The 23,843-nt window shown below is 42.3% G+C and overlaps 2 protein-coding genes across 2 annotated transcripts in view; both read left to right on the forward strand.

Annotated features, from left to right (window-relative positions):
- LOC311227559 (dynein axonemal heavy chain 11-like) overlaps positions 1–3,954 on the forward strand; it is a gene marked incomplete at both ends in the record, with an annotated part of 64,719 nt that extends 60,765 nt beyond the window's left edge. The window contains one exon of the mRNA XM_084313283.1: positions 3,928–3,954. Coding sequence (XP_084169409.1) covers positions 3,928–3,954 — 27 coding nt within the window. The remainder of the gene's footprint in view (positions 1–3,927) is intronic.
- Positions 1–23,843, forward strand: part of LOC311226411 (dynein axonemal heavy chain 11-like) — a gene marked incomplete at both ends in the record, with an annotated part of 709,106 nt that overhangs the window by 180,472 nt on the left and 504,791 nt on the right.

Here is a 23,843-nt window from a genome sequence, read left to right on the forward strand (position 1 = left end):
GCTCGGATAGGAGTTTAGAAAAAGGATGTTTTACGAGACTCGTGGAAGTACTGAAGTGGTTGGAAGTTGCAGTAGGAATTAAAAGAGATGAGGATTTGATTGTTAAGTCTGTGTCCTTTTGTCAACAGAGTCAGGAATTGAAATGATCAATGCTGAGAAAAACATCAAGGTCAGACTGTCTCAAGAAAGAAAAGCCCCATTGAAAGGTTGCTGAATGAATGAATGAATGATAACTTTATTTAACAGATTGCAGAATGGGTACAAATACAGTACGGCTCAATACACACAATTGTTAAGGGGATGCAGACCAGAGAAAGACGTTCGTCTTGTTTACATCAGGGTCCCCCATTTTCAATTCATAGTGACATTTACACAACATACATGACATCATGACATTTATGGCATAGATAGGGACATACATAAACATAAACAATACAATATAAACAATTCTACTACCAAGGAGCTCACATCTTCCCTGGACAGCTGTGGATTTCAACAATATGTTGACTTCCCTACTCACTCTAAAGGACACACTTTGGACTTAGTGTGCTGCTCTGGTGTCACACCCCAAAACTGTACTGCGTCTGACCTGCCCATCTCTGATCACAAGTTCATATCTTTTAATGTCATCACACAAAACAAACGTGTCACGTTCCATCTCTTTCAGGAATATTAAGAACATCGATGTACCTGCTCTATCCAGTGAACTTAATAACCTTTCCTGCCATGACAATGAATCAACCTGTGATGAACTGGTCTCAATGTACAACAATGGACTCCATAACCTCTTAGACACGTTTGCTCCACTTAAAACACGGACTGTTTCCTTTACTCGCTCTGCACCCTGGTTTACACCCGAGCTACGCCTGCTCAAAGCCAAAGGCCGCCGCCTAGAGCGCCTCACTAAGACTGGTCTTACTGTCCATAAAGAAATGTACTTTACCACATACTCCACTATAAGGAAGCTCTCGCCAAAGCAAAAAGTACTCACTATGCCAGTGTAATTAGCTCAGGCGCAGGAAGCACTCAAGCCCTGTTTTCCACTGTTGAATGAATGAATGAATGAAAACTTTATTAACAGATTGCAGAATGGGTACAGTACAGTACAGCTCAATACATACAATTGTTAAGGGGATGCAGACCAGAGAAAGACTTTCGTCTTGTTTACATCAGGGTCCCCCATTTTCAATTCATCGTAACATATATGACATACATGACATACAGATAGACAGTACTGCTCCATCTATACATTTATGACATACCAGATTTGCAATTACAGTACTGTTTGTGATACAAAAAGAGTCCAGAAAGAAAAGAGTATGTACATTAGGCGTGGAAACTGTACATTGGATTGGGTAGGTGGGGGTGGGGGGGGACTGTACATTGGAGGTGGTTGGGTGGGTGGGGGGGGGGGGGGGTTCGTTAGGAGTGGGGGGGGGGGGGGGTTGGGTAGGGGGGGGGGGGTTTGGGTAGGAGGGGTGGGTGGGGGACACTGTACAACTGTACAAACAACACTGTACATTGGATTATTGACAAGACCATACTTGGTAATTTACTGTACATTGGAGGGGGTTGTGTTCGGACATTTACAGGGGCCAGTTTCGGGTTGCAGTCTCCCTTAGGTGTTTTTTGAGAGTGTTTTTGAAAGTGGGTAGTGATTCACATTCCTTTACAGCTTTGGGTAGGGCGTTCCACATTGATGTGGCATAATTGCGAAACGTGTTTAGTCCCTTGTTTGAGCCGAATCTGGGTTTAACATGATTTGTGGAGCTCCCTCTGGTGTTGTGATCGTGGTATTCACTGACCTTTGGCTGCTTGTCCAATCGATCGGGATGTTGAAAGATTCAAAGACGAGTGTTTGTGAAGCTACAATAACGGACAGAGAGAGCAGAGCTTGTCAGTGTTGCAGAGTTTTCGGAAGGGATGAATTGCTAACTGCAGTAACAAGCTGACCTTACTCCTAGAACCCACCTCACCCCTGCCCACTTTGACAACCTAGGATGGCTTAGAGTAGACAACAGAGTACAGAAACTTGCAATGGGCCTGGTCTACAAGATACACTACACGACCAAGGTACCCATGTACTTGTCAAAATACTTCCCAAAGGTCAGTGAATACCACGATCACAACACCAGAGGGAGCTCCACAAATCATGTTAAACCCAGATTCGGCTGAAACAAGGGACTAAACACGTTTCGCAATTATGCAACATCAATGTGGAACGCCCTACCTAAAGCTGTAAAGGAATGTGAATCACTACCCACTTTCAAAACCACTCTCAAAGAACACCTAAGGGAGACTGCAATTCAAAACTGGCCCCTGTAAATGTCCTAACCCAACCCCCTCCAATGTACAGTAAATGACCAAGTATGGTTTTGTCAATATTCCAATGTACAGTTTTGCTTGTACAGTTGTACAGTGTTCCCCACCCACCCCTCCTACCCAACCCCTCCCCACCCCACCCACCCAACCACCTCCAATGTACAGCCCCCCCCCCCCCCACCCAACCCCACCTCACCTACCCAACCTCCCCCAATGTACAGTTTTTACGTCAAATGTATATACTCTGTTTTCTGGACTCTTTTTGTATCACAAACAGTACTGTATTTGCAAAGCTGGTACGTCATAAATGTATAGATGTAGCAGTACTGTCTATCTGTATGTCATGTATGTCATGTCCTGATGAATTGAAAATGGGGGACCCTCTCTCTCTCTCACCCCCCTCTCTCTCTCTCTCTCTCTCTCTCTCTCTCTCTCTCTCTCTCTCTCTCTCTCTCTCTCTCTCCCTCTCGGAAAAAACTCTGATAGAGTTTTCCACTCTGCAGCTGTGTGTATTTGCCATGTCTCGCCCCTTCATCAACGGAGGCCGACACACAGTATTCCAATACACATAGTTGGGTCAGGAACCTCAATTCCGTGACCATTCTCTGGCTAAGATGTTTTGATGATTGATTTGACTTCTATGGACCTTTTATAAAAGATTTAGCCCCTGTGTCCCTCCCAAAAATTCCTGCATTTTTTGTCAGAGGGCCAAATCCAAAATACCTTCTGGTGCCATCTTGAAACATGTATTTTTGAACCAGAGCACCTGGAATCATGTATGAATACACTTTTTTGTGTAAATCGACCATGAAGATTCCGATTCTGACATCAGTTGTACGCTATGACATCATTGTGACCCATAAATCCAAGATGGCCACCATCCAGTAGAGCAAGAATTTTACTTTTGAATGGGAAGGTAAGGTGTTTGGGCAGGGATACAGACTAACTTTTCCACTGATAGAACTGGTGCTACCAACTTTCCCGATAGCTAGCTAGCTAGCAAGAATTAGTTAGCTAATATAGTCATTGTACCCCTGTGTTTGGGGTTTGATATACTGCGGTGAGTTTTAATTCATGTTATGCTAGACTAGTCGATATGTTACACCACATGTTATCCTAGATTATGCTGCCTGTCTCTGATTGGGTCATGTTACGCTAGACTATGCTTCTTAGCTATAAGGGTTGGTTTTTCCAGGGTAGCTAGGTCAGAATAAGGTTAGAGTTTGAAAGGAAGAGTAGTTGCATAGATGCACAGTGTAGATGCATAACTGAAAATGGAAGAAATCAATCAACTCACAAGGACAAATAGAAAGTGCATAACTCATCAGACTACATGTATCCTCCAGTGTGGCAGGCTTTGTGATGAAGCCACCGATTCCATTACCTCAATTGAGAGGTGGGAAAATATAAAGAAAATGCACTGTTATGGAGCGGTCTTGACACGTTCAGAAACGTCCATGCAACTGTTGATTGGGATAAAGGTCCCGTCTTCCATAATACATGTAGGTTGACCTTATGCCAAGAAACTGGTACAGGCCAAGAAAAGACGAGAGGTTGATGAAAGCCAATCTGAGTCTTCGTCTATGTTTGATGTTTGTTCCCCAGCTGCGGCTCCAGCTGCCCAGTGGCTGAGATCGAGTCTTGGGCTGATACATGATAAAACCAAATGTGTCTGGTGCTGTACGACAGATTTGACCAAGCATCCAGAATCAAAGCTGGTACTGATTTTGTATGATCATGCATGGGCAGCTTTCAAGAGCGACACGGTGGCCCTGGACGATCAGAGAATGTGAGACAGAATCAACTGTCTGATCAATTATGCAGCTAATCAGCCCTGCGCACTTGAAATCAGATATCACCTTGCATACGAGAAGATGAGCAGCGTGTGCAGGACCTGGTTTGACTCCTTCCCATTTGACCCAGCCTCACCCACCCTTTGCACCTTACAGTCAGCCATTCCTGCCTCTGATGAACTCATTGCGGACTTCAACTCAGCCCACGCTGTGGGAGAGGAGAAGTTGACCGGGTGGTCAGTAAGAAAACCTCTCTCTATGCACCTGTCCCTCTGAGAAAACGCTTGACATTTGTCAAGGGGCCAATGCACGGAGAAGCCCAGGGAGGAACTCAAGGCAAGAGCTGCTGAGATGGAGCGGAGTGCTCTCGACCTGGTTGAGGTCAACTTGTAAATCTCCCAGAGTTGTCGTGTTGTCGAGGAATGTGTGGCCTTATACAACTTCAGCGGCACATATAGGAAGACACAGAAGAGCAAGCTCCTTCAGAAGCTCTCTCTCCAATCTGTAGATCTTCAAGAACCCTACATCTTGTCGACATGGGAATGGTCTGGAGGATGGCAACTCCATCAGTAGACAATTGGCAGACGCAAGATGGCACCCCATACAAGTGGCTGGACTATGTCCACAAGGTGTCATCCATCATCCTTGCATGCCATGGTGATGCTGACCGTATCATCTGTGTAAATGACCCGTACATTACTCATCTAAAGATGACATCCGAAACCTGTGGGTACAAGGTAAGGTACATGTCCCCAACACCTACATGAAACTGGGCGACCCCTTCCCCTCTGCCAGAGAGTTCAAAACACTGCTGAGTAGAGATTGTCTAATCTGTTGGCTCCCACTGCACCAACTTGTCAACCCAGCAACCAATGCAGAACTACAGCTTTGACCAGTCTGAAGCTGACACTTCTTCTCTGCATACACAGTTCTATGTGAGTCAAGCTACAGTGGCCTTTGTCATTGATGCAGCCGACACCGATGTCTATGTCTAGGCAGCGGTCATCTCGCAACAGCTGCCCGGTATGCTCTGTATCAAGAGAAAGCAGGACACTGTCTTCTGCCATGGCCTGGTTATGAGGAGATGGCAGACTGTATTGTGGAGCTACACCGTATTACAGGCTGTGATGCCAACTCAGGCTTCTATGGCAGGGTAAGTTGTCAATGCATGACAAGGTGGCAAAGAGCCCTGTGGCACGACGGCTGCTCTTGCGGTGTGGAGATAGCCTTGACCTTGAGGAGGAGATGGTAGAGGAGCTCTTTAAGTTCACATGACATGTTATCTATGGCGACAAGAAGAGTAGCACCATGGCTGAGGCCCATGCCACAAGGTGGAAGAGAATGAAGAACACCACTCAGACATGGCTGGGAACTGGTGGGTGGTCGCTGTCGCCCTGTCCACCACACACAACCTGCTCTCCCAACACATCTACCTGCACCAGGGCCAGCTGAAGAAAACGAGAAAGAGAATGAGGAGGATGGTGATGAGGAGGGAGATGATGATGTACAGAGGAGGAGGGGGGATTCGTTGGAATCTGATGATTCAGAATCTAGTGAGGCAGAATGCTGATTGATTCGTACTGATCATCACATGTTTAAAGTGGTTTCATTCTTAACCTGTTCAAGTTACAACTATTAAAGAGAATTAGAAGTAGAATTAGTTGTCTTGTCATACTGTACATTCATCAATTATTTTACTGAGATCCTTATAAAGGTAGTTTGTTTAAAGTACAGCAGTACCATGGTAAAATTGGTTTTGACATTAAAAGTAAAAATGTTGCTCTACTGGGTGGCGGCCATCTTGGATATCTGGAAGAAATTATGTCATAACGTCAAACTGATGTCAGAATCGGAATCCTCGTGGTCGACTTACACAAAAAAGTGTATCCATACATGATTCTAGGTGCTCTGGTTCAAAAGTAAATTTTTCAAGATCGCGCCAGCCGGTATTTTGAATTTGGCCCTATGACAAAAAATGCCGTGATTTTTGGAAGGGACACGGCGGCTAAATCTTTTATAAAAGGTCCATAGAAGTCAAATCAATCATCAAAACATCTTAGCCAGAGAATGGTCACGCAATTGAGGTTCTTGACCCAACTAACGTCTCACTACAATACATCCTGCGCATGTATAATCGTGGGAGGGGACGGGGGGTCTGGTCTTTTGTGTGTAACCTGGACTCGCAATGGATACAGGGCCGCGGGAACTCAGTCAGCGTTGGGGGTGCTGAGATAAGTGATATAATAATGTCATAGGTGGCGGGTTGCGCTGAAGGGGAGGCAATGAAATACCCTTCTCTGTTATGTCTCTCTCTCTCAGTCTTCCTACTGTCTCAATAAAGACCCTTCTCTGTTATGTCTCTCTCTGTCTTCCTACTGTCTCAATAAAGACCCTTCTCTCTGTCTCCCTCTCTGTCTTGCTACTGTCTCAATAAAGACCCTTCTCTGTTATGTCTCTCTCTCTCAGTCTTCCTACTGTCTCAATAAAGACCCTTCTCTCTTATGTCTCCCTCTGTCTTCCTACTGTCTCAATAAAGACCCTTATCTCTTATGTCTCCCTCTGTCTTCCTACTGTCTCAATAAAGACCCTTCTCTTTAGTATACATTGGTATACATATACAACATAACACACAGGTGCGTGAGTGAGTGAGTGAGTGAGTGAGTGAGTGAGTGAGTGAGTGAGTGAGTGAGTGAGTGAGTGAGTGAGTGAGTGAGTGAGTGAGTGAGTGAGTGAGTGAGTGAGTGAGTGAGTGAGTGAGTGAGTGAGTGAGTGAGTGAGTGAGTGAGTGAGTGTCTTAACGAGTCGTTTTGGTCTCACAAACCTGCCGGAGCTCATTTCCGCAGTCTGTATACTGTCACTTTAAAACTCAAGGCAAGCATCTTTTTTTCCCTCCTCTGGGTTATGTTCAAGTAACTGGTAGAAAAGGGAGGGGTTAAGGCTTGGGTTAGGTTCAAGTAACTGGTATAAAAGGGAGGGGTTAGGCTTGGGTTAGGTTCAAGTAACTGGTAGAAAAGGGAGGGGTTAAGGCTTGGGTTAGGTTCAAGTAACTGGTATAAAAGGGAGGGGTTAAGGCTTGGGTTAGGTTCAAGTAACTGGTATAAAAGGGAGGGGTTAAGGCTTGGGTTAGGTTCAAGTAACTGGTATAAAAGGGAGGGGTTAAGGCTTGGGTTAGGTTCAAGTAACTGGTATAAAAGGGAGGGGTTAAGGCTTGGGTTAGGTTCAAGTAACTGGTATAAAAGGGAGGGGTTAAGGCTTGGGTTAGGTTCAAGTAACTGGTATAAAAGGGAGGGGTTAAGGCTTGGGTTAGGTTCAAGTAACTGGTGAAAAGGGAGGGGTTAAGGCGTGGGTTAGGTTAAAGTAACTGGTATAAAAGGTTCACTTTAGGTAACCTAAAGAATAGAATATGTTGATAGAATATGTTCCTGCAAGACAATAGTACAGGTATTGGTATACATAGACAACATAACACAAAAGTCATGACATGGACGTACATGACACCACCTTGTAGAGTGAAGTGGTCATATTTTAGTCCTTGCTTGGAAAGCTGAGGATGGACTCCATTTGACTGGGTTTAGCTCATCTAGGCCAGGTGTTACATTATTATATAGCATTCAACAGGTAATAATGGCCAGCATGGGAGGTGGCCAGTGTCCCTTGTGGCTGTCAATGTCTCAAACCCATTTAAAAAGAAAAGACAGAACAAAAGGCAAGGGGGAATTAGAACTGTTTCTGACGCTTCTGAAGATGTAACCTGTATATCGTACGGTTGAGGAATGACGGCATCGAGTCTCGTCACACACGAGTCGGCTGCCCTGCTATCTGGAGAACACAGAGTTGTTTAGGAACTGAATGTCATGGTCACTTTGTCCACATCAGGGTATTTCTTTATCAGCAGTATTCTAAATGTCCTGTCCCACTTACATTAACATTCAACATTGGTTTTACAACGCCTGACTCAACTGCCCGTCATGACGATGCAAGTAGATAAAACCTCCTCTATATATAAACACACGCCAAAGCCTGCTTTGTACTCAGTCTTGTGAATCGGTGAAAACACACATACTGTACTAGACTCGACTGAAGTGAACCTAACTCGACCTACTCTCTCTCTAATCTTTAACCGATTCATTCAGATCCAAACACTGTAGCAATACGAGGGGGGTCTCAGAGACGCAGGGGAGACTGTACTACGATCGCTGCTGGTAAGCTGTTATTTCTCCAACTAGCGTCACCATCTGCGTGTGTTTCCTTTTGTCTCCTAAGGTTATTTACTGGGTATGTTCTTGCAGACAAGAAGACCTACGAGGCAGCCTTGACGAGGACCGTCTAGCCATGAAGTGGGGACTGTTCTTCTTCCTCTTGCTTGCAGGTCAGTATCTGTTTTGTGATGTAAAATCCCATCTAAGCCGTATTTTCTAATTGTACACATGGACACAGATTCTTGAAAAGTTTATTTAATTGAATTTAATAAAAATTGTAATTGTTCTGTTCATGGCAATGCACATTGCACATACATGATGTATGTATCGTCTGTCTCTTACCTCTGTGATGTATGTAGTGTCCCTATCTTACCTCTGTGATGTATATAGAATAGAATAGAATAGAAATACTTTTATTATCCCGTGGGAAATTTGACACTGCAAATCCGTCAACATTTAAACATTTAGACAGGACAGGTCACAAATTAGAATAATAACACAAATCAAATCAAGTTGCCTAGGATACGAGTAGAGTAAAATAGAATAAAATGAAATGAAATAAAATATACAGAAATAAATACAGTAAAAATATACTGAGCATGGGGGAAGCAGTGTAAACAATTTGGTCAATATAATTATAATTTAAATCTAACTAAATTAAATATATATTCCAGTATTCACAATGTCACAAGGTGCAGTATGCTTCAGGTAGTGTATTGTGTATTGTGTAAGTCCTAGATCAATGTCTGGCAGCCGTCGCTGCCCCCTGTTGTGGAGCCTGGAGGCCGCTAGTCGCGGCCTCCTGCCACTATTGAGCTGCCGCTCTGTGCTCAGTGATGCAGTGAGGCACAGTGATGCATTATATAGTCTGATGGCTGTTGGAATTAAGGACTTCCTGTGCCGTTCAGTGCTGCATTTGGGTAGTGTGAGTCTAGCACTAAACATGCTCCTCCTGTCAGCCAAGTCTGTGTATAGTGGGTGGGTGGGGTTTTCCCTGATGGCCTGGAGCTTAGCAAGGCTCCTCCTCTCCGCCACCCTCGCTAGAGAGTCCAGCTCCACCCGAACCACGCTGCTGGCCTTCCTGACCAGCTTATCCAGCCTGGTTGTGTCCACTGCTCTCAGTCCGCTGCCCCAGCAGGTCACAGCGTACAAGAAGGCGCCCGCCACCACCGACTCATAGAACATCCTCAACATCCTTGTACAGACATTGAAGGATCTCAGCCTTCTGAGGAAGTAGAGTCGGCTCTGGCCCTTCTTGTATAGTGCCTCTGCATGTTTTGACCCGTTCAGTTTGTTGTCGATGTGCACACCGAGGTATTTGTACACCTCAACCATGTCCACATCAACTCCCCTGATGGAAACGGGGGTCACAGGTGCACTCCTCCTCCTCCCCAGCTCCACAACCAGTTCCTTGGTCTTCGCCACATTTAGCTGCAGGTGGTTTTTATCGCACCATGTGACAAAGTCCACTACCAGTTCCCGGTATTCCCTCTCGTCACCGTCCTTTATACATCCCACTATCGCAGAGTCATCAGAAAACTTCTGAAGGTGGCAGGACTCTGACAGATAGTGGAAGTCGTTGGTGTGTAGACAGTGAAGAGGAAGGGAGAGAGGACTGTCCCCTGCGGGGGCCCCGGTTGCTTGTCTAGGTGAGTGTAGACTCGGTTCAGCAGGTAGATGACAGCATCCTCTACCCCCAAACTGGAGTGGGTCTAGGTGGGGTTTGGTCACCAGGCGGAGTTGCTCCATAATCGTCTGTCTCTTACCTCTGTGATGTATGTAGCGTCTGTCTCTTACCTCTGTGATGTATAATCGACCCTCTCTTACCTCTGTGATGTATGTAGCGTCTGTCTCTTACCTCTGTGATGTATAATCATCTGTCTCTTACCTCTGTGATGTATAATCATCTGTCTCTTACCTCTGTGATGTATAATCATCTGTCTCTTACCTCTGTGATGTATAATCGTCTGTCTCTTACCTCTGTGATGTATGTAGCGTCTGTCTCTTACCTTTGTGATGTATGTATCGTCTGTCTCCTCTGTGATGTATGTAGCGTCTGTCTCTTACCTCTGTGATGTATGTAGCGTCTGTCTCTTACCTCTGTGATGTATAATCGTCTGTCTCTTACCTCTGTGATGTATGTATTGTCTGTATCCAATAGTCTTATCTGAATTGTTCTTTTTGGTTTATACTTTTTTTTTCTTTATCCCTTTTTGTTACCCTTCGAGAGGCCCTTTTGTCCTCTTACCAGGCCATCATTGTAAATACGAATTTGTTCTTATTTGACCTCCCTGGTTGAATAAAATAAATAGAAGTCTAATCCTCACAACTAAGAGGGGGCCTTTTTAGATTAGATTCAACTAATTTGTCATTATACAGCACAAATACAGTACAACGACAAGAAGCATCCAACCAGAGTGCAAATGTAACAGTAATATACAATGAAGAGGTGATTAAACTGGGTACAAAACATACAAATTAGTACTACTGAGTGTAGTTCTAATCAGATGTTTGTACAGAGTTGTAGTATAATATGTGCAGTGATACAGGTGTAAAGACAGTATGGTAGTATTCATACTGTTCAGCAGCGTAACTAGTAAGAGTAGGATATGTACAGATATAGATATAGTATCTACATATATGTCATTTGTAATGTTCATCTTCTCTTCTACCATCCACAGGGTTATGTACTCTGACCTCCTGCCAGACCTCCACCCCCCATCAGTACCATTTAGTTCCAGTCGCCATGTCTTGGACTGATGCACAGAGCTACTGCAGAAAGCACTACACTGACCTGGCCACCGTGGAGAACACAGAAGAATGGACACAGCTGCTCCAGAGCGTTCACGATTCTATGTATTTTAATAAGAGGGGCTTCATTTACGGTAAATCCGGTTATAGTAAGATGGCCTGGATCGGCGTGAGGAGGTAAAGAAAACTCTCACTTGTTCATTTTTAAGCTATTAAGATTATAAAGTCCCCATCTCCAGCGACATCCCTAAAGGTTTGAAGATTTCAAATGAACAATCTTTTCACACACAAATGTCTGTGTTGGCGAAAATGGAAAGCGTTCTACAAACACTGAGGGATGCACTTCTGCACAAGCTGGCAACCAAAGTCTTATTTAGCAAATAGCAAATCCTTGTGTTAATTACAGCACCATTAAATGATGTCAACACAAGGATTCAGTGTCCCTGATGACATCACTGGTGGCCATATCCAAGCTAATTTACTCTCAATAACTATCAACTTAAATGAATAATTATGTGCAAAACTGTTGAGTTTTTGGATGTGTATGAGAGATTGAATGAATGAATGAATGAACACTTTATTTAACAGATTGCAGAATGGGTACAATACAGTACGGCTCAATACATACAATTGTTTTTTTTGTATTTTATTTTTTTATTATTTTTTAAACACATATAAACAAACATGACAACACACGATAAGATACACAAGCATTAATACACAGTGTATATCCAACGAAATTACCATTTATACCAATGTCTTATACAGGATATACCCCTAATACCTGTTATCTAAAAACCTACACACATATGCTCCAGCTCGAACCCCCCCCTCCCGGACCCCTCTTTGGATAGTACCTCCATTATCCCTCGCTCCTAACCAGACACTACCATTATAAGCTAGCTTTTATTCTCTCCACCACTTCTAACCACATTGTCATTTTGGATTCATTGAGACCCAGAATTCTTGCTGTAGATATTTCTTGATAAATCACATCGAGATATGTAAGAAACCAAACTTTCCGGCACATTTTTTCCGGTTGAAACCAGCGTGATGCGATCAGCTTTTTAGCTACTGTGATACCCGATAAAACCAATCTCTTTAGCTGTGGATGTACTGCAAACTCAAAAACATCATTCAATAGTAATACAGAGGGGTGTACAGGTATATTCCAAGATACGAGTTTTGATAATTGTTGGGTCACATCTTTCCAGAATATCTTAACTGGACATACAATTGTTAAGGGGATGCAGACCTGAGAAAGACATTTGTCTTGTTTCCATCAGGGTCCCCCATTTTCAATTCATATAGACATTTATGACATACACAACATACATGACATTTATGGCATAGGGACATATAGGTATTTAGTACTGATACATTTGTGACATAAACGGTATTCAAATATACAGTACTGTTACCCCTAGATCCTGACAGAGTATATACATATGATGGGGAGGGGACTGTACATTAGGAGGGGGTGGGTGGGTGGGAGAGAAATATACATACGGCGGGGAGGGAATATATACATGCGGTTGGGGGGAGACTGTCTATTAGGAGGTGGTGGGGGTTTTGGGCATTTACGGTGGCCAGTTTCGAATTGCAGCCTCCCGTAGGTGCTCTTTAAGAGCGGTTTTGAATGTGGGCAAGGATTCACATTCCTTTACAGCTTTGGGTAGGGCATTGTTGTGGCATAATTGCGAAACGTGTTTAGTCCCTTGTTTGAGCCGAATCTGGGTTTAACATGATTTGTTGAGCTTCCTCTGGTGTAGTGGTTGTGGTATTCACTGACCTTTGGGAAGTATTTTGACATGTACATGGGCACCCCGGTCGTATAGTGTATCTTGTAGACCAGGCCCATTGCAAGTTGCTGTACTCTGTCGTCTACTCTAAGCCATCCTAGGTTGTCAAAGTGGGCAGGGGTGAGGTGGGTCCTGGGGTTCAGGTCAAGTAGTAGTCCGACCAGTTTGTTCTGTGTAATTTTTGTTTTAAGCGCCTTTGAGGTGCTTTGGTACCATGAGGTGCACGCATAGTCATAGTACCCTTGAATGAGTTGACAGATTACATGTGTCAATGTCAAAACACCATAATGCTTCATACAACACCGAAATGGCTGAGCTTCAATGCCCCATATGCCCAATCCTGGGACCCCTGCTAATCATTACTTGTGGCTATATTCTATCTTGTTTCCGTAAAATGTGTATTTGTTACGATGCAATTGCCTTTTTCCACAATTGTATTTGTTTTTATAGTTTCAGAAGCACCTTGTTAATGATATGCAACATAACTTTTGTCTTCATTTTTGATTCAGCGACGGGGAATGGTCCCCCTACAGCAAACAACAAAGCAACTGGGGAAACCCAAAAGTCAGAAGCGGGAAAGGGCTCTGCATCGCCTTTAGTGTGGATGGAGACAATTGGAAAGCTACCAGCTGTAAATACCAATTGCCCTCTGTCTGCTACAGTGATACAGGTGAGTGGGTTCACCTGTAGTGAGAAGAACACATTTAAGTAAGAAGCAGAATGTGTTGATATTTTTATTTATTTATTTAACCTTTATTTATCCAGGCAAGCAATTAAGAACAAATCCTTATATACAAAAGCAGCCTGTCCAAAAAGCAAAGGCCTTTTGTGGGAGGGGGAGTGGGAGGCTCTAACAGAAACAAGGTTATGTACATGCATATAAGTAAATAAAATACAAAATGACAGTAGCAATAGTATACAAGTACAACAATAAATAAGGGAGAGAGAAGGAAAGGGAGAGAGGGAAAAAGAGAAAGGGAAAAAGAGAAAGGAAGAGCGAGAACCAGAGGGAGAGAGAGGGAGAGCGAGAACCAGAGATTCAAGATTCAAGATTGTTTATTTGTCATATGCACAGTTAAAACGACAGTTTGCCATACAATGAAAGTCTTACTTTGCTAGTCCACCCTTCACAAAAAATCACACAGTACTTAACTTAAACATATTTAAATACAAGCGAGTGCTAGAAAATAAGGTACAAATAGATACAAATATAATTATACAATACAACAAGGCACAGTGAGTTACATTGCACGTTCCGATCATGTGAATGGAGGTGACAGTGGGTCACAGCAGCAGTTAAAAGTGTCTTTAGTGATTCATAGTTCATAGTTCATAGTAGAAGGTGTGTGTGGAGGGGGGGGGGGGGGGGGGGGCTAGGCATTAAAGAGTCTGATGGCCTGTGGGTAGAAACTGTTTGTCAGTCTCGTAGTTCTGGCTTTCAGACTCCTATATCGCCTGCCTGATGGCAGGAGGTTGAAGAGTCTGTGTTGGGGGTGTGTGCTGTCCTTAATGATGTTGTGTGCTCTCCTGGTGGCCCTGGCAGAGTAAATGTCCTGTAGTGAGGGGAAGGCTGCTCCAGAGATGTACTGAGCAGTTTTAATCACTTGCTGGAGTGCCTTCCTCTCCTTAGCAGTGCAGTTCCCATACCAGACTGTGATTGAGCTGGTAAGGACACTCTCAACGGTACTTCTATAGAAGTTGCTGAGAATCTTAGGTGGCATGCCAAATTTTCTCAGCCTTCTTAGGAAGTACAGTCGTTGTTGGGATTTTTTTATTATCTGTTGGGTGTTGTGAGCCCAGGTGAGGTCCTCGCTGATGTGGATACAGAGGAATTTAAAGGTTTTAACTAGGGATGCTCGATATTCACTTTTTTACCGATACCGATATACCGATATGGTCCAACTCTTAATTTCCGATACCGATATTATCAACCGATATCAACCGATACCGATATATGCAGGGTTTCCTCCCCCAAAAAACTGAATAATTTCAGGTAATTAAGATTACATATCTCTTGTTGTGGAATTAACACAACATTATGCATACTTTTGACAATAAATAAAATCAGAATTTGTTCTTACTTGCTTGCCTGGGTAAATAAAGGTTATATAAATGTAAAAAATTTATAAAAATAAAAATTAATAATATTTTTTTTTGAAAACCGATACCGATATTTTCTGATATCACATTTTAAAGCCAATATCGACCGATAATATCGGACATCCCTAGTTTTAACCCTATCCACCTCCGTCTCACCTATGTACAGAGGTGTGTGCTGTACACTCCTCCTCCGTGGGTCAACAATCATCTCCTTGGTCTTGTCTGCGTTCAAGCAGAGATTATTGTCCTGACACCAGGCCACCAGTTCCAGGGAGAGAGAGAGAAGAAAGGGGGAGAGGGAGGGAGGTAGGTGAGGGGGCTTAGGGGGAGGAGAGAATAGTCTGAGGGTTATGCGTGCGATTGGGAGGCAGTCAGCAGGTGCAACAGTCGGTTAAGATCTGTTGCATATTTTGTTTAAAAGCAGTGAGCGATGTGAGGGCAGTGAGTTTAAGGGTGTTTTGTAATGTGTTCCAGTCAGATGCACTGTAAGAAAAAAAGCTGCAAGAAAACGGTAAATGTCTGGCATCAATGGTTTCCAAATACTTACTGTCAAATGACAGTAAAATCACATACATTTACAGATTGCAACCTTTATTTAATGGTTAATATTTTAATAAAATGTAATTTACTGTATTTTTATGGCATTTACACTTAAAGTAGAAAAACTAAAGTAATCTGTAAAATAATACAGTGAATTTCCTGTGAAAAAACTATTTTACAGTGTGCATCAGCAAATCGGAAGGTGTTGCATCCAGAAACCATACAGGCTTTGGGGATGGTGAGTTTGATGAAGTTGCTGGACCTTAGGCTGTAGTTAGAAGTGGAGATATGATGGTAGGGCTGGAATATAATTAATTGTTATTGCATTTCAATGGGATCATATTGTGGATACAATTACACTATTGTGGTAGACAATTGTATAAGCAAGCACATGTTAACAAAAATGTCTCTAAATATGAGATCTGAAATATTGTGTATAATAATAATAACTAATTATTATTATTACTAATTATTATAACTAATAACAAATAATAACGTGTATTTGTATAGCACCTTTCATACAAGAATTCCAGCCCAAAGCGCTTCACAGCAGTGATGTAGGCACAAAATAGACATAGGCATAAAAAGAGCATAACATTTGCATAATTGCGATCTTTATGATCATCGTGACATCCTTTTCTTCCATATCGCCCAGCCTGATGTGAGAGTGTTGTCAGTTTCACTGAAACAGTGTTGCTAGGGAACAGCTTGGACCCAAGATACTTCCCTGTCGCAGTTTTGCTATAATATCAAGAGCTGACCGGGGAATCAAATGTAGTCCCTTTAGGCTTTGTGTCCACCGGGGAATTTTTTTTCAAGACGGACCGATTTGAAAAGCAAAAAAAAAAATGCTCAGAGCGTTTTCCTGAGTCTCGCCGCGACTGCCGCGGCTCCGCCACCTGCTCGATGTCGATTGCTCGGTCGGAAAAAGTTACCTTGATGAGCGCGCTCCTTTCCAAAAGTTGAACTAGTTTCAACTTTAGGCGCTGGGAGCGCTCCGCCCAAAAACGCTGACGCCGAGAGCGCTAAAACGCGAGGCGCGGCGCTGGGAAAAGGAGCGCGCCTGTCGCGTCTGTAGCATAGAAATGAATGACAGAAAGGAGCTGACAACTCATAAAACGTCTGCTGTGGACACAAGCCCTTAGAATATTTCTGTTGTCTAGTTGAAACGTCTCCAACAGAATGCTCCAAAGATAGTAGTAGTTTTTCTATTCAGTCATCACACACAATTCCAGACTGTAAATAAGGTAAACAGTCTTTGTTTTGGCAGTGACTGAAAAGATACAGGCTGAAGCATAATGCCCAGTGGCGGCTGGTCTATAGAAGGCGCTAGGGCGCCGCCCCCTCTGGTGGAAAGTGGTTTTGTATTTTTCTATAATAGCAGCTTTCGACCGCTAAAAATATAATAAACAATTTTTAAATAAATAATAATTACAAATGTTAAGTATGTTTGTGTTTAAAATGCACAATAACGTGTAATATATAAAATATAACCCATTGTTTGTGGGATCCTGTTCATCCCCTCTCTCTTCTGGGGCGCTAGAAATATCGCCCCCACTGACTGGGTGTAACGGAGGTACCGCGAGTATATCCACAGTCACGATGGACTTCAAGTGTTGTGAAGTGACTGTGGCACGTAGTGGTACTGCAAGTAAACTCACTCCCATTTAAAAGGCATCCAGACACATGAATTCACCTCCTGGTATAGTGGTCTGTGATGTCGCCCGTGGCGTGGGAGACCGGGGTTCGACTCCCAGTCAGGGCATGTCAAATAAGACCGGTTTCATGGGCATCACTGCGCAACACAGCCAATTGAAAAATGCACAGGGCAACATAAATACACCTAGCAACTCAATTTAGCCAATCAGCGTCTTCAAATATGATGCCTGAAGGGCGCCTTTTCTAGTGCCCCAAGCATTCATTGTCGAATTGTCTATTCACTCTATTGGCTGAGGGTGGCATTCGTGTGACATCACATCCCGAATCACGTCCACCAGGAAATACCAAACGCTAATAGTTGTTGTCTCCGTCGTCGGAGATTGATAATAATCACAAGATACATTCAGACAGTGTTGGATCTAACTAAATGGATTTAGTTAGACGAAGCATCCAACCAGAGTGCAAATGTAACAGTAATATACAATGAACAGGTGATTAAACTGAGTACAAAACATACAAATTAGTACTACTGAGTGTAGTGGTAATGAGATGTTTGTACAGAGTTGTAGTATAATATGTGCAGTGATACAGGTGTAAAGACAGTATGGTAGTTTTCATACTGTTCAGCAGCGTAACTAAGAGTAGGATATGTACAGATATAGATATAGTATAGAGATATGCCATTTGTAATGTTCACCTTCTCTTCTACCATCCACAGGTACCCATCGGTACAATTTAGTTCCAGTCGCCATGTCTTGGATTGATGCACAGAGCTACTGCAGAAAGCACCACACTCACCTGGCCACCGTGGAGAACATAGAAGAATGGAGACAGCTGCTCCAGAGCGTTCACGATTCTATGTATTTTAATAAGAGGGGCTTCATTTATGTTACAACCGGTTATAGTAAGATGGCCTGGATCGGCGTGAGCAGGTAAAGAAAACTCTCACTTGTTCCTTTTTTAAGCTATTAAGATTGTAAAGTCCCTCTCCAGCGACATCCCTAAAGGTTAGAAGATTTCAAATGAACAATCTTTTCACACACAAATGTCTGTGTTGGCGAAAATGGAAAGCGTTCTACAAACACTGAGGGATGTACTTCTGCACAAGCTGGCAACCAAAGTCTTATTTAGCAAATAGCAAATCCTTGTGTTAATTACAGCACCATTAAATGATGTCAACACAAGGATTCAGTGTCCCTGATGACATCACTGGTGGCCATATCCAAGCTAATTTACTCTCAATAACTATCAACTTAAATGAATAATTATGTGCAAAACTGTTGAGTTTTTGGATGTGTGTGAGAGATTACATGTGTCAACGTCAAAACACCATAATGCTTCATACAACACCGAAATGGCTGAGCTTCAATGCCCCATATGCCCAATCCTGGGACCCCTGCTAATCATTACTTGTGGCTATATTCTATCTTGTTTCCATAAAATGTGTATTTGTTACGATGCAATTGCCTTTTTCCACAATTGTATTTGTTTTTATAGTTTCAGAAGCACCTTGTTAATGATATGCAACATAACTTGTGTCTTCATTTCTGATTCAGCGACGGGGAATGGTCCCCCTACAGCAAACAACAAAGCAACTGGGAAAACCCGAAAAGCAGAAGCGGGAAAGGGCTCTGCATCGCCTTCAGAGTTGATGGAGACAATTGGAAAGCTATCAACTGTAAAGGCAGATGGCCCTTTGTCTGCTACAGAGAGAAAGGTGAGTGGGTTCACCTGGAGTGAGAAGAACACATTTTAAGTAAGAAGCAGAATGTGTTGATATTTTTATTTATTTATTTAACCTTTATTTATCCAGGCAAGCAATTAAGAACAAATTCTTATATACAAAAGCAGCCTGTCTAAAAAGCAAAGGCCTTTTGTGGGAGGGGTGAGAGGCTGTAACGAAAACAAGGTTATGTACATGCATACAAGTAAATAAAATACAAAATTACAGTAGCAATAGGACAACAATAAATAAGGGAGAGAGAAGGAAAGGGAGAGAGGGAAAAAGAGAAAGGGAAAAAGAGAAAGGAAGAGCGAGAACCAGAGGGAGAGAGAGGGAGAGCGAGAACCAGAGGGAGAGAGAGAGAATAAAGGGGGAGAGGGAGAGAGGTAGGTGAGGGGGCTTAGGGGGAGGAGAGAATAGTCTGAGGGTTATGCGTGCGATTGGGAGGCAGTCAGCAAGTGCAACAGTCGGTTAAGATCTGTTGCAGATTTTGTTTAAAAGCAGTGAGCGATGTGAGGGCAGTGAGTTTAAGGGTGTTTTGTAATGTGTTCCAGTCAGATGCACTGTAAGAAAAAAAGCTGCAAGAAAACGGTAAATGTCTGGCATCAATGGTTTCCAAATACTTACTGTCAAATTACAGTAAAATCACATACACAGATTACAACCTTTATTTAATGGTTAATATTTTGATAAAATGTAATTTACTGTATTTTCATGGCATTTACACTTAACACTTTGAATGCCATCCACGTGTTCTCTCGTGTTTACCCCCCGCGGGTTGAATGCCCACTCACGAGAATATTCGTTTTATTCGTTTATTTTTATTTCATTAGCGATCTGAAATCATATTGCATCAAGCGAGTCTACCGTTGGAGATCCAGTCACCCCAGGCGCTCAGATGTGAAAAAAAGCGCCCCTTATCGTCTCCCAGATGGTAAATCACCCTTTTGGATTGGACTCAATGAAAATGAATGTGAAAAAAAACCCGCACTCCACATTTTACTTCTCACTCATGTAACCGGGGTCTACCAGAGTTCACTCTGGAGCCTCGGAGCCGCGGGAATATGTGTTTTACTGTATACACGATGGATAAATCAAATGAGCGATTTTTTCTAATGGCGATCGGGAATTGGAATAAACCATTTGGATACCATCTGATCTCAGGTAAGGAATCTATATTATCAGCATTAGGATAATCAGACTAGTTTTCACAGAGATATAAGCTTTTATGTGATTGTGTGTTATCGCTGTTTGACTGTGCGCGCCGTCAGGAAATAGGAGACTCGATTTTCGGCTTGCCGCAAGAGCGTGCGTGCGTACACATATACTATCGATAATCTAGCGTTTATTTGAAAACGATTCATGACATGGTCGAACAATGGCAACGTTCTAGAATATTCCAGTAAAAGGCGATTATCATGGAATGTGTTGTTTTTTCCGTGAAATCGAGTGATTTTCAAAATGCTAGAAAACGGAAATTAAGCGATAAAAAAACAATCTGCCATGACAATGTTGACTGGAAAATGAGTCTTTGATAAGCGACGGGCAGATTAGACACATAGCCATAATTTAAAACATAGATTAGGCGATATTAACGTTAACATTGGAGTGGATGTGGGCAGTCAAGGGACTAATAAGAAATTACACTTGGGCAGTGAAAGTGTTAAAGTAGAAAAACAAAAGTAATCTGTAAAATAATACAGTGAATTTCCCGTGAAAAAACTATTTTACAGTGTGCAGCAGCAAATCGGAAGGCGTTGCATCCAGAACCCATGCAGGCTTTGGGGATGGTGAGTTTGATGAAGTTGCTGGACCTTATAGGCTGTAGGCTGTAGTTAGAAGTGGAGATATGATGGTAGGGCTGGAATATAATTAATTGTTATTGCATTTCAATGGGATCATATTGTGGATACAATTACAATATTGTGGTAGACAATTGTATAAGCAAGCACATGTTAACAAAAACGTCTCTAAATATGAGATCTGAAATATTGTGTATAATAATAATAACTAATTATTATTATTACTAATTATTATAACTAATAACTAATAATAACATGTATTTGTATAGCACCTTTCATACAAGAATTCCAGCCCGAAGTGCTTCACAGCAGTGAAGGCGTTGCATCCAGAACCCATGCAGGCTTTGGGGATGGTGAGTTTGATGAAGTTGCTGGACCTTATAGGCTGTAGGCTGTAGTTAGAAGTGGAGATATGATGGTAGGGCTGGAATATAATTAATTGTTATTGCATTTCAATGGGATTATATTGTGGATACAATTACAATATTGTGGTTGATGAGCGCGCTCCTTTCCAAAAGTTGAACTAGTTTCAACTTTAGGCGCTGGGAGCGCTCCGCCCAAAAACGCTGCCGCCGAGAGCGCTATAACGCGAGGCGCGGCGCTGGGAAAAGGAGCGCGCCTGTCGCGTCTGTAGCATAGAAATGAATGACAGAAAGGAGCTGACAACTCATAAAACGTCCGCTGTGGACACAAGCCCTTAGAATGTTTCTGTTGTCTAGTTGAAACGTCTCCAACAGAATGCTCCAAAGATAGTAGTAGTTTTTCTATTCAGTCATCACACACAATTCCAGACCGTAAATAAGGTAAACAGTCTTTGTTTTGGCAGTGACTGAAAAGATACAGGCTGAAGGATAATGCCCAGTGGCGGCTGGTCTATATAAGGCGCTAGGGCGCCGCCCCCTCTGGTGGAAAGTGGTTTTGTATTTTTCTATAATAGCAGCTTTCGACCGCTAAAAATATAATAAACAGTTTTGGTAACACTTTATAATAACACTCAGTTATAAGACCTTTATAAGGTATTTGTAGATAATGAACTAACCATGAACAAACAATTTATATACATTCGTAAATTATTATTAAATCATTTATAACTATATTTGTATAACATTTACAAATCAGTTCTACATTATTTATAACTCATTATCAACATTGTTTGTACTTGATTTGTTCATCATTAAATAATGTTGTTTAATGTGTAGTAACACATTTGTAGATGCTTTGAAAAATGGATATGAAAAAACGACTATAGTGTATCTCCATTTATTTTTCATGTTCAACAAATGATTTGTTAAGACATTCATAAAACATCTATAACTCATTTGCAGATGCTATTGTGTGCCCTAATCTAAAGTGAAGCCTATTCATCATTAACAAATGTCTAATAGTTTGTTTATTTGTGGACTTTTATGAATACACACGAAGCAATTACCAGACTTGTCTTTTCATGTTTAACAAATGATTTGTTAAGACATTCATAAAACATCTATAAATCATTTGCAGATGCTATTGTGTGCCCTAATCTGAAGTGAAGCCTATTCATCATTAACAAATGTCTAATACAGTTAATTATTTGTTTACTTTTTCATCACCTGTTACAAATGTTGTAGACAGCTTTCGGATACACCTTTCTTTGTGACATCAAACAGTGACAGAATTAGGACTATAGATAAATGCAATTTTATTAACATATAACGTGCATGTGCATAACATATAGTGTAACATGGGGGGGCACTAGGACCCAGGAGTACCCTGGCCAGGTATTGACAGAGTATGTAGAGCAGGGGTCTCAAACTCGCGGCCTGCGGGCCATTTGCGGCCCGCAGGATGATATTTTGTGGCCCCCTACTTCACATCAAAGTTTAGTGTTAGTGCGGCCTGCGCGCAACCTTTTGCTGAGTCATTGTGCGAGTTGGCCGTTTTATTTATTTTATCACTTGTAGGCTACCATAGCGCAGGCTCATGGCAGCAACGTTAGTGGTTGAAACGTGATTCCGGAGTGATACCAAGTGGAAGGAAATATATCCTGTCATCAGTGCGTATAGCAGGTATCCTCGAAATTCTCCGCTGCAAGCTCCTGTCCGGCTGTCTGTGTCTGTCTACTGCTTTGGTCCAATCATTTCAGCGTCCCGTCCAGGGGCGGGGCTAGGGGGTGGCTACTTGGGCTCAAGCCCCGAATGTTTTCTGAAAAGCCCCGAATCTATTTAAAAAAAAATAATGATTTTTTTTTTTTTTTTTTTTTTTTACAATTCATCATTGTTACATGAAAATATGTTTGCACCAGATTTAGCAGAAGCTCATTTCCATCTGTGGTCTATCCAGCTGCTAACTGTATTTGAGTGAGTTAAGTCTTGGTGTTATGGTACTGTAGACTCAGACCTAAGCTTTAAATCACAATCAACAAGTTGACAAAAACTTAATTCTTCCACCTTAGAAACATAGCTAAAGTACGGCCATTTATAAATCAAAAGGATGCTGAAAACCAGATCCATGCCTTTATCTCAAGCCAACTCGACTACTGTAATGCACTCCTTACCGGCCTCCCGATAAAAAATACGATGATAACTATTTTATTGCAATGCACTATTGCATTATTTTATTCTATTTTACTAACTATTTTATTGCACTGCACTATTTTACTTTGTATCAGTGATAATCAAACCGTAAACTAAGACGCATGTTAACACTTTCAAGGTGGTGGTATAAGTTAAAAATTGTGGTGTCGAAGTAAAAAAAATCAGTGCCCGCTATCGCGGGCACCTATCTGGGCTAAGCCCCGGATCTGTTACAATCCTAAATCCGCCCCTGGTCCCGTCAGCATTCCCCCCCCCCACCCACAGTCTGCGAATCAGAGGCAGAGTAGGGCGGGTCTTCACGGAATGCGTGTTGTCTCTTTCAGCGGGTCGGAGTTTGAGCGAGAGTTGACAGCGCATCGACAGGTAGTCTAATCTGCAGGTACCGTAGCTAGTAGCATATAGTTTTGCCAGCAGGCAGCTAGTAGAAAAATATGGCATGTTCAACCAGTAAAATAAAAGTCAACAGTGAAAATCGCTGCAATTCAAAGGTGAATGGACTGAAAAATATGAGTTCATCCTCCTTCCAACCAGCACAATGTGCCAAGAAACGGTAGCTCTTGTGAAGAGTGGCAATTTGAA

Source organism: Notolepis coatsorum (assembly GCF_963971535.1).
Source record: "Notolepis coatsorum genome assembly, chromosome: 4".
In the NCBI taxonomy this organism is placed as follows: Eukaryota; Metazoa; Chordata; class Actinopteri; order Aulopiformes; family Paralepididae; genus Notolepis; species Notolepis coatsorum.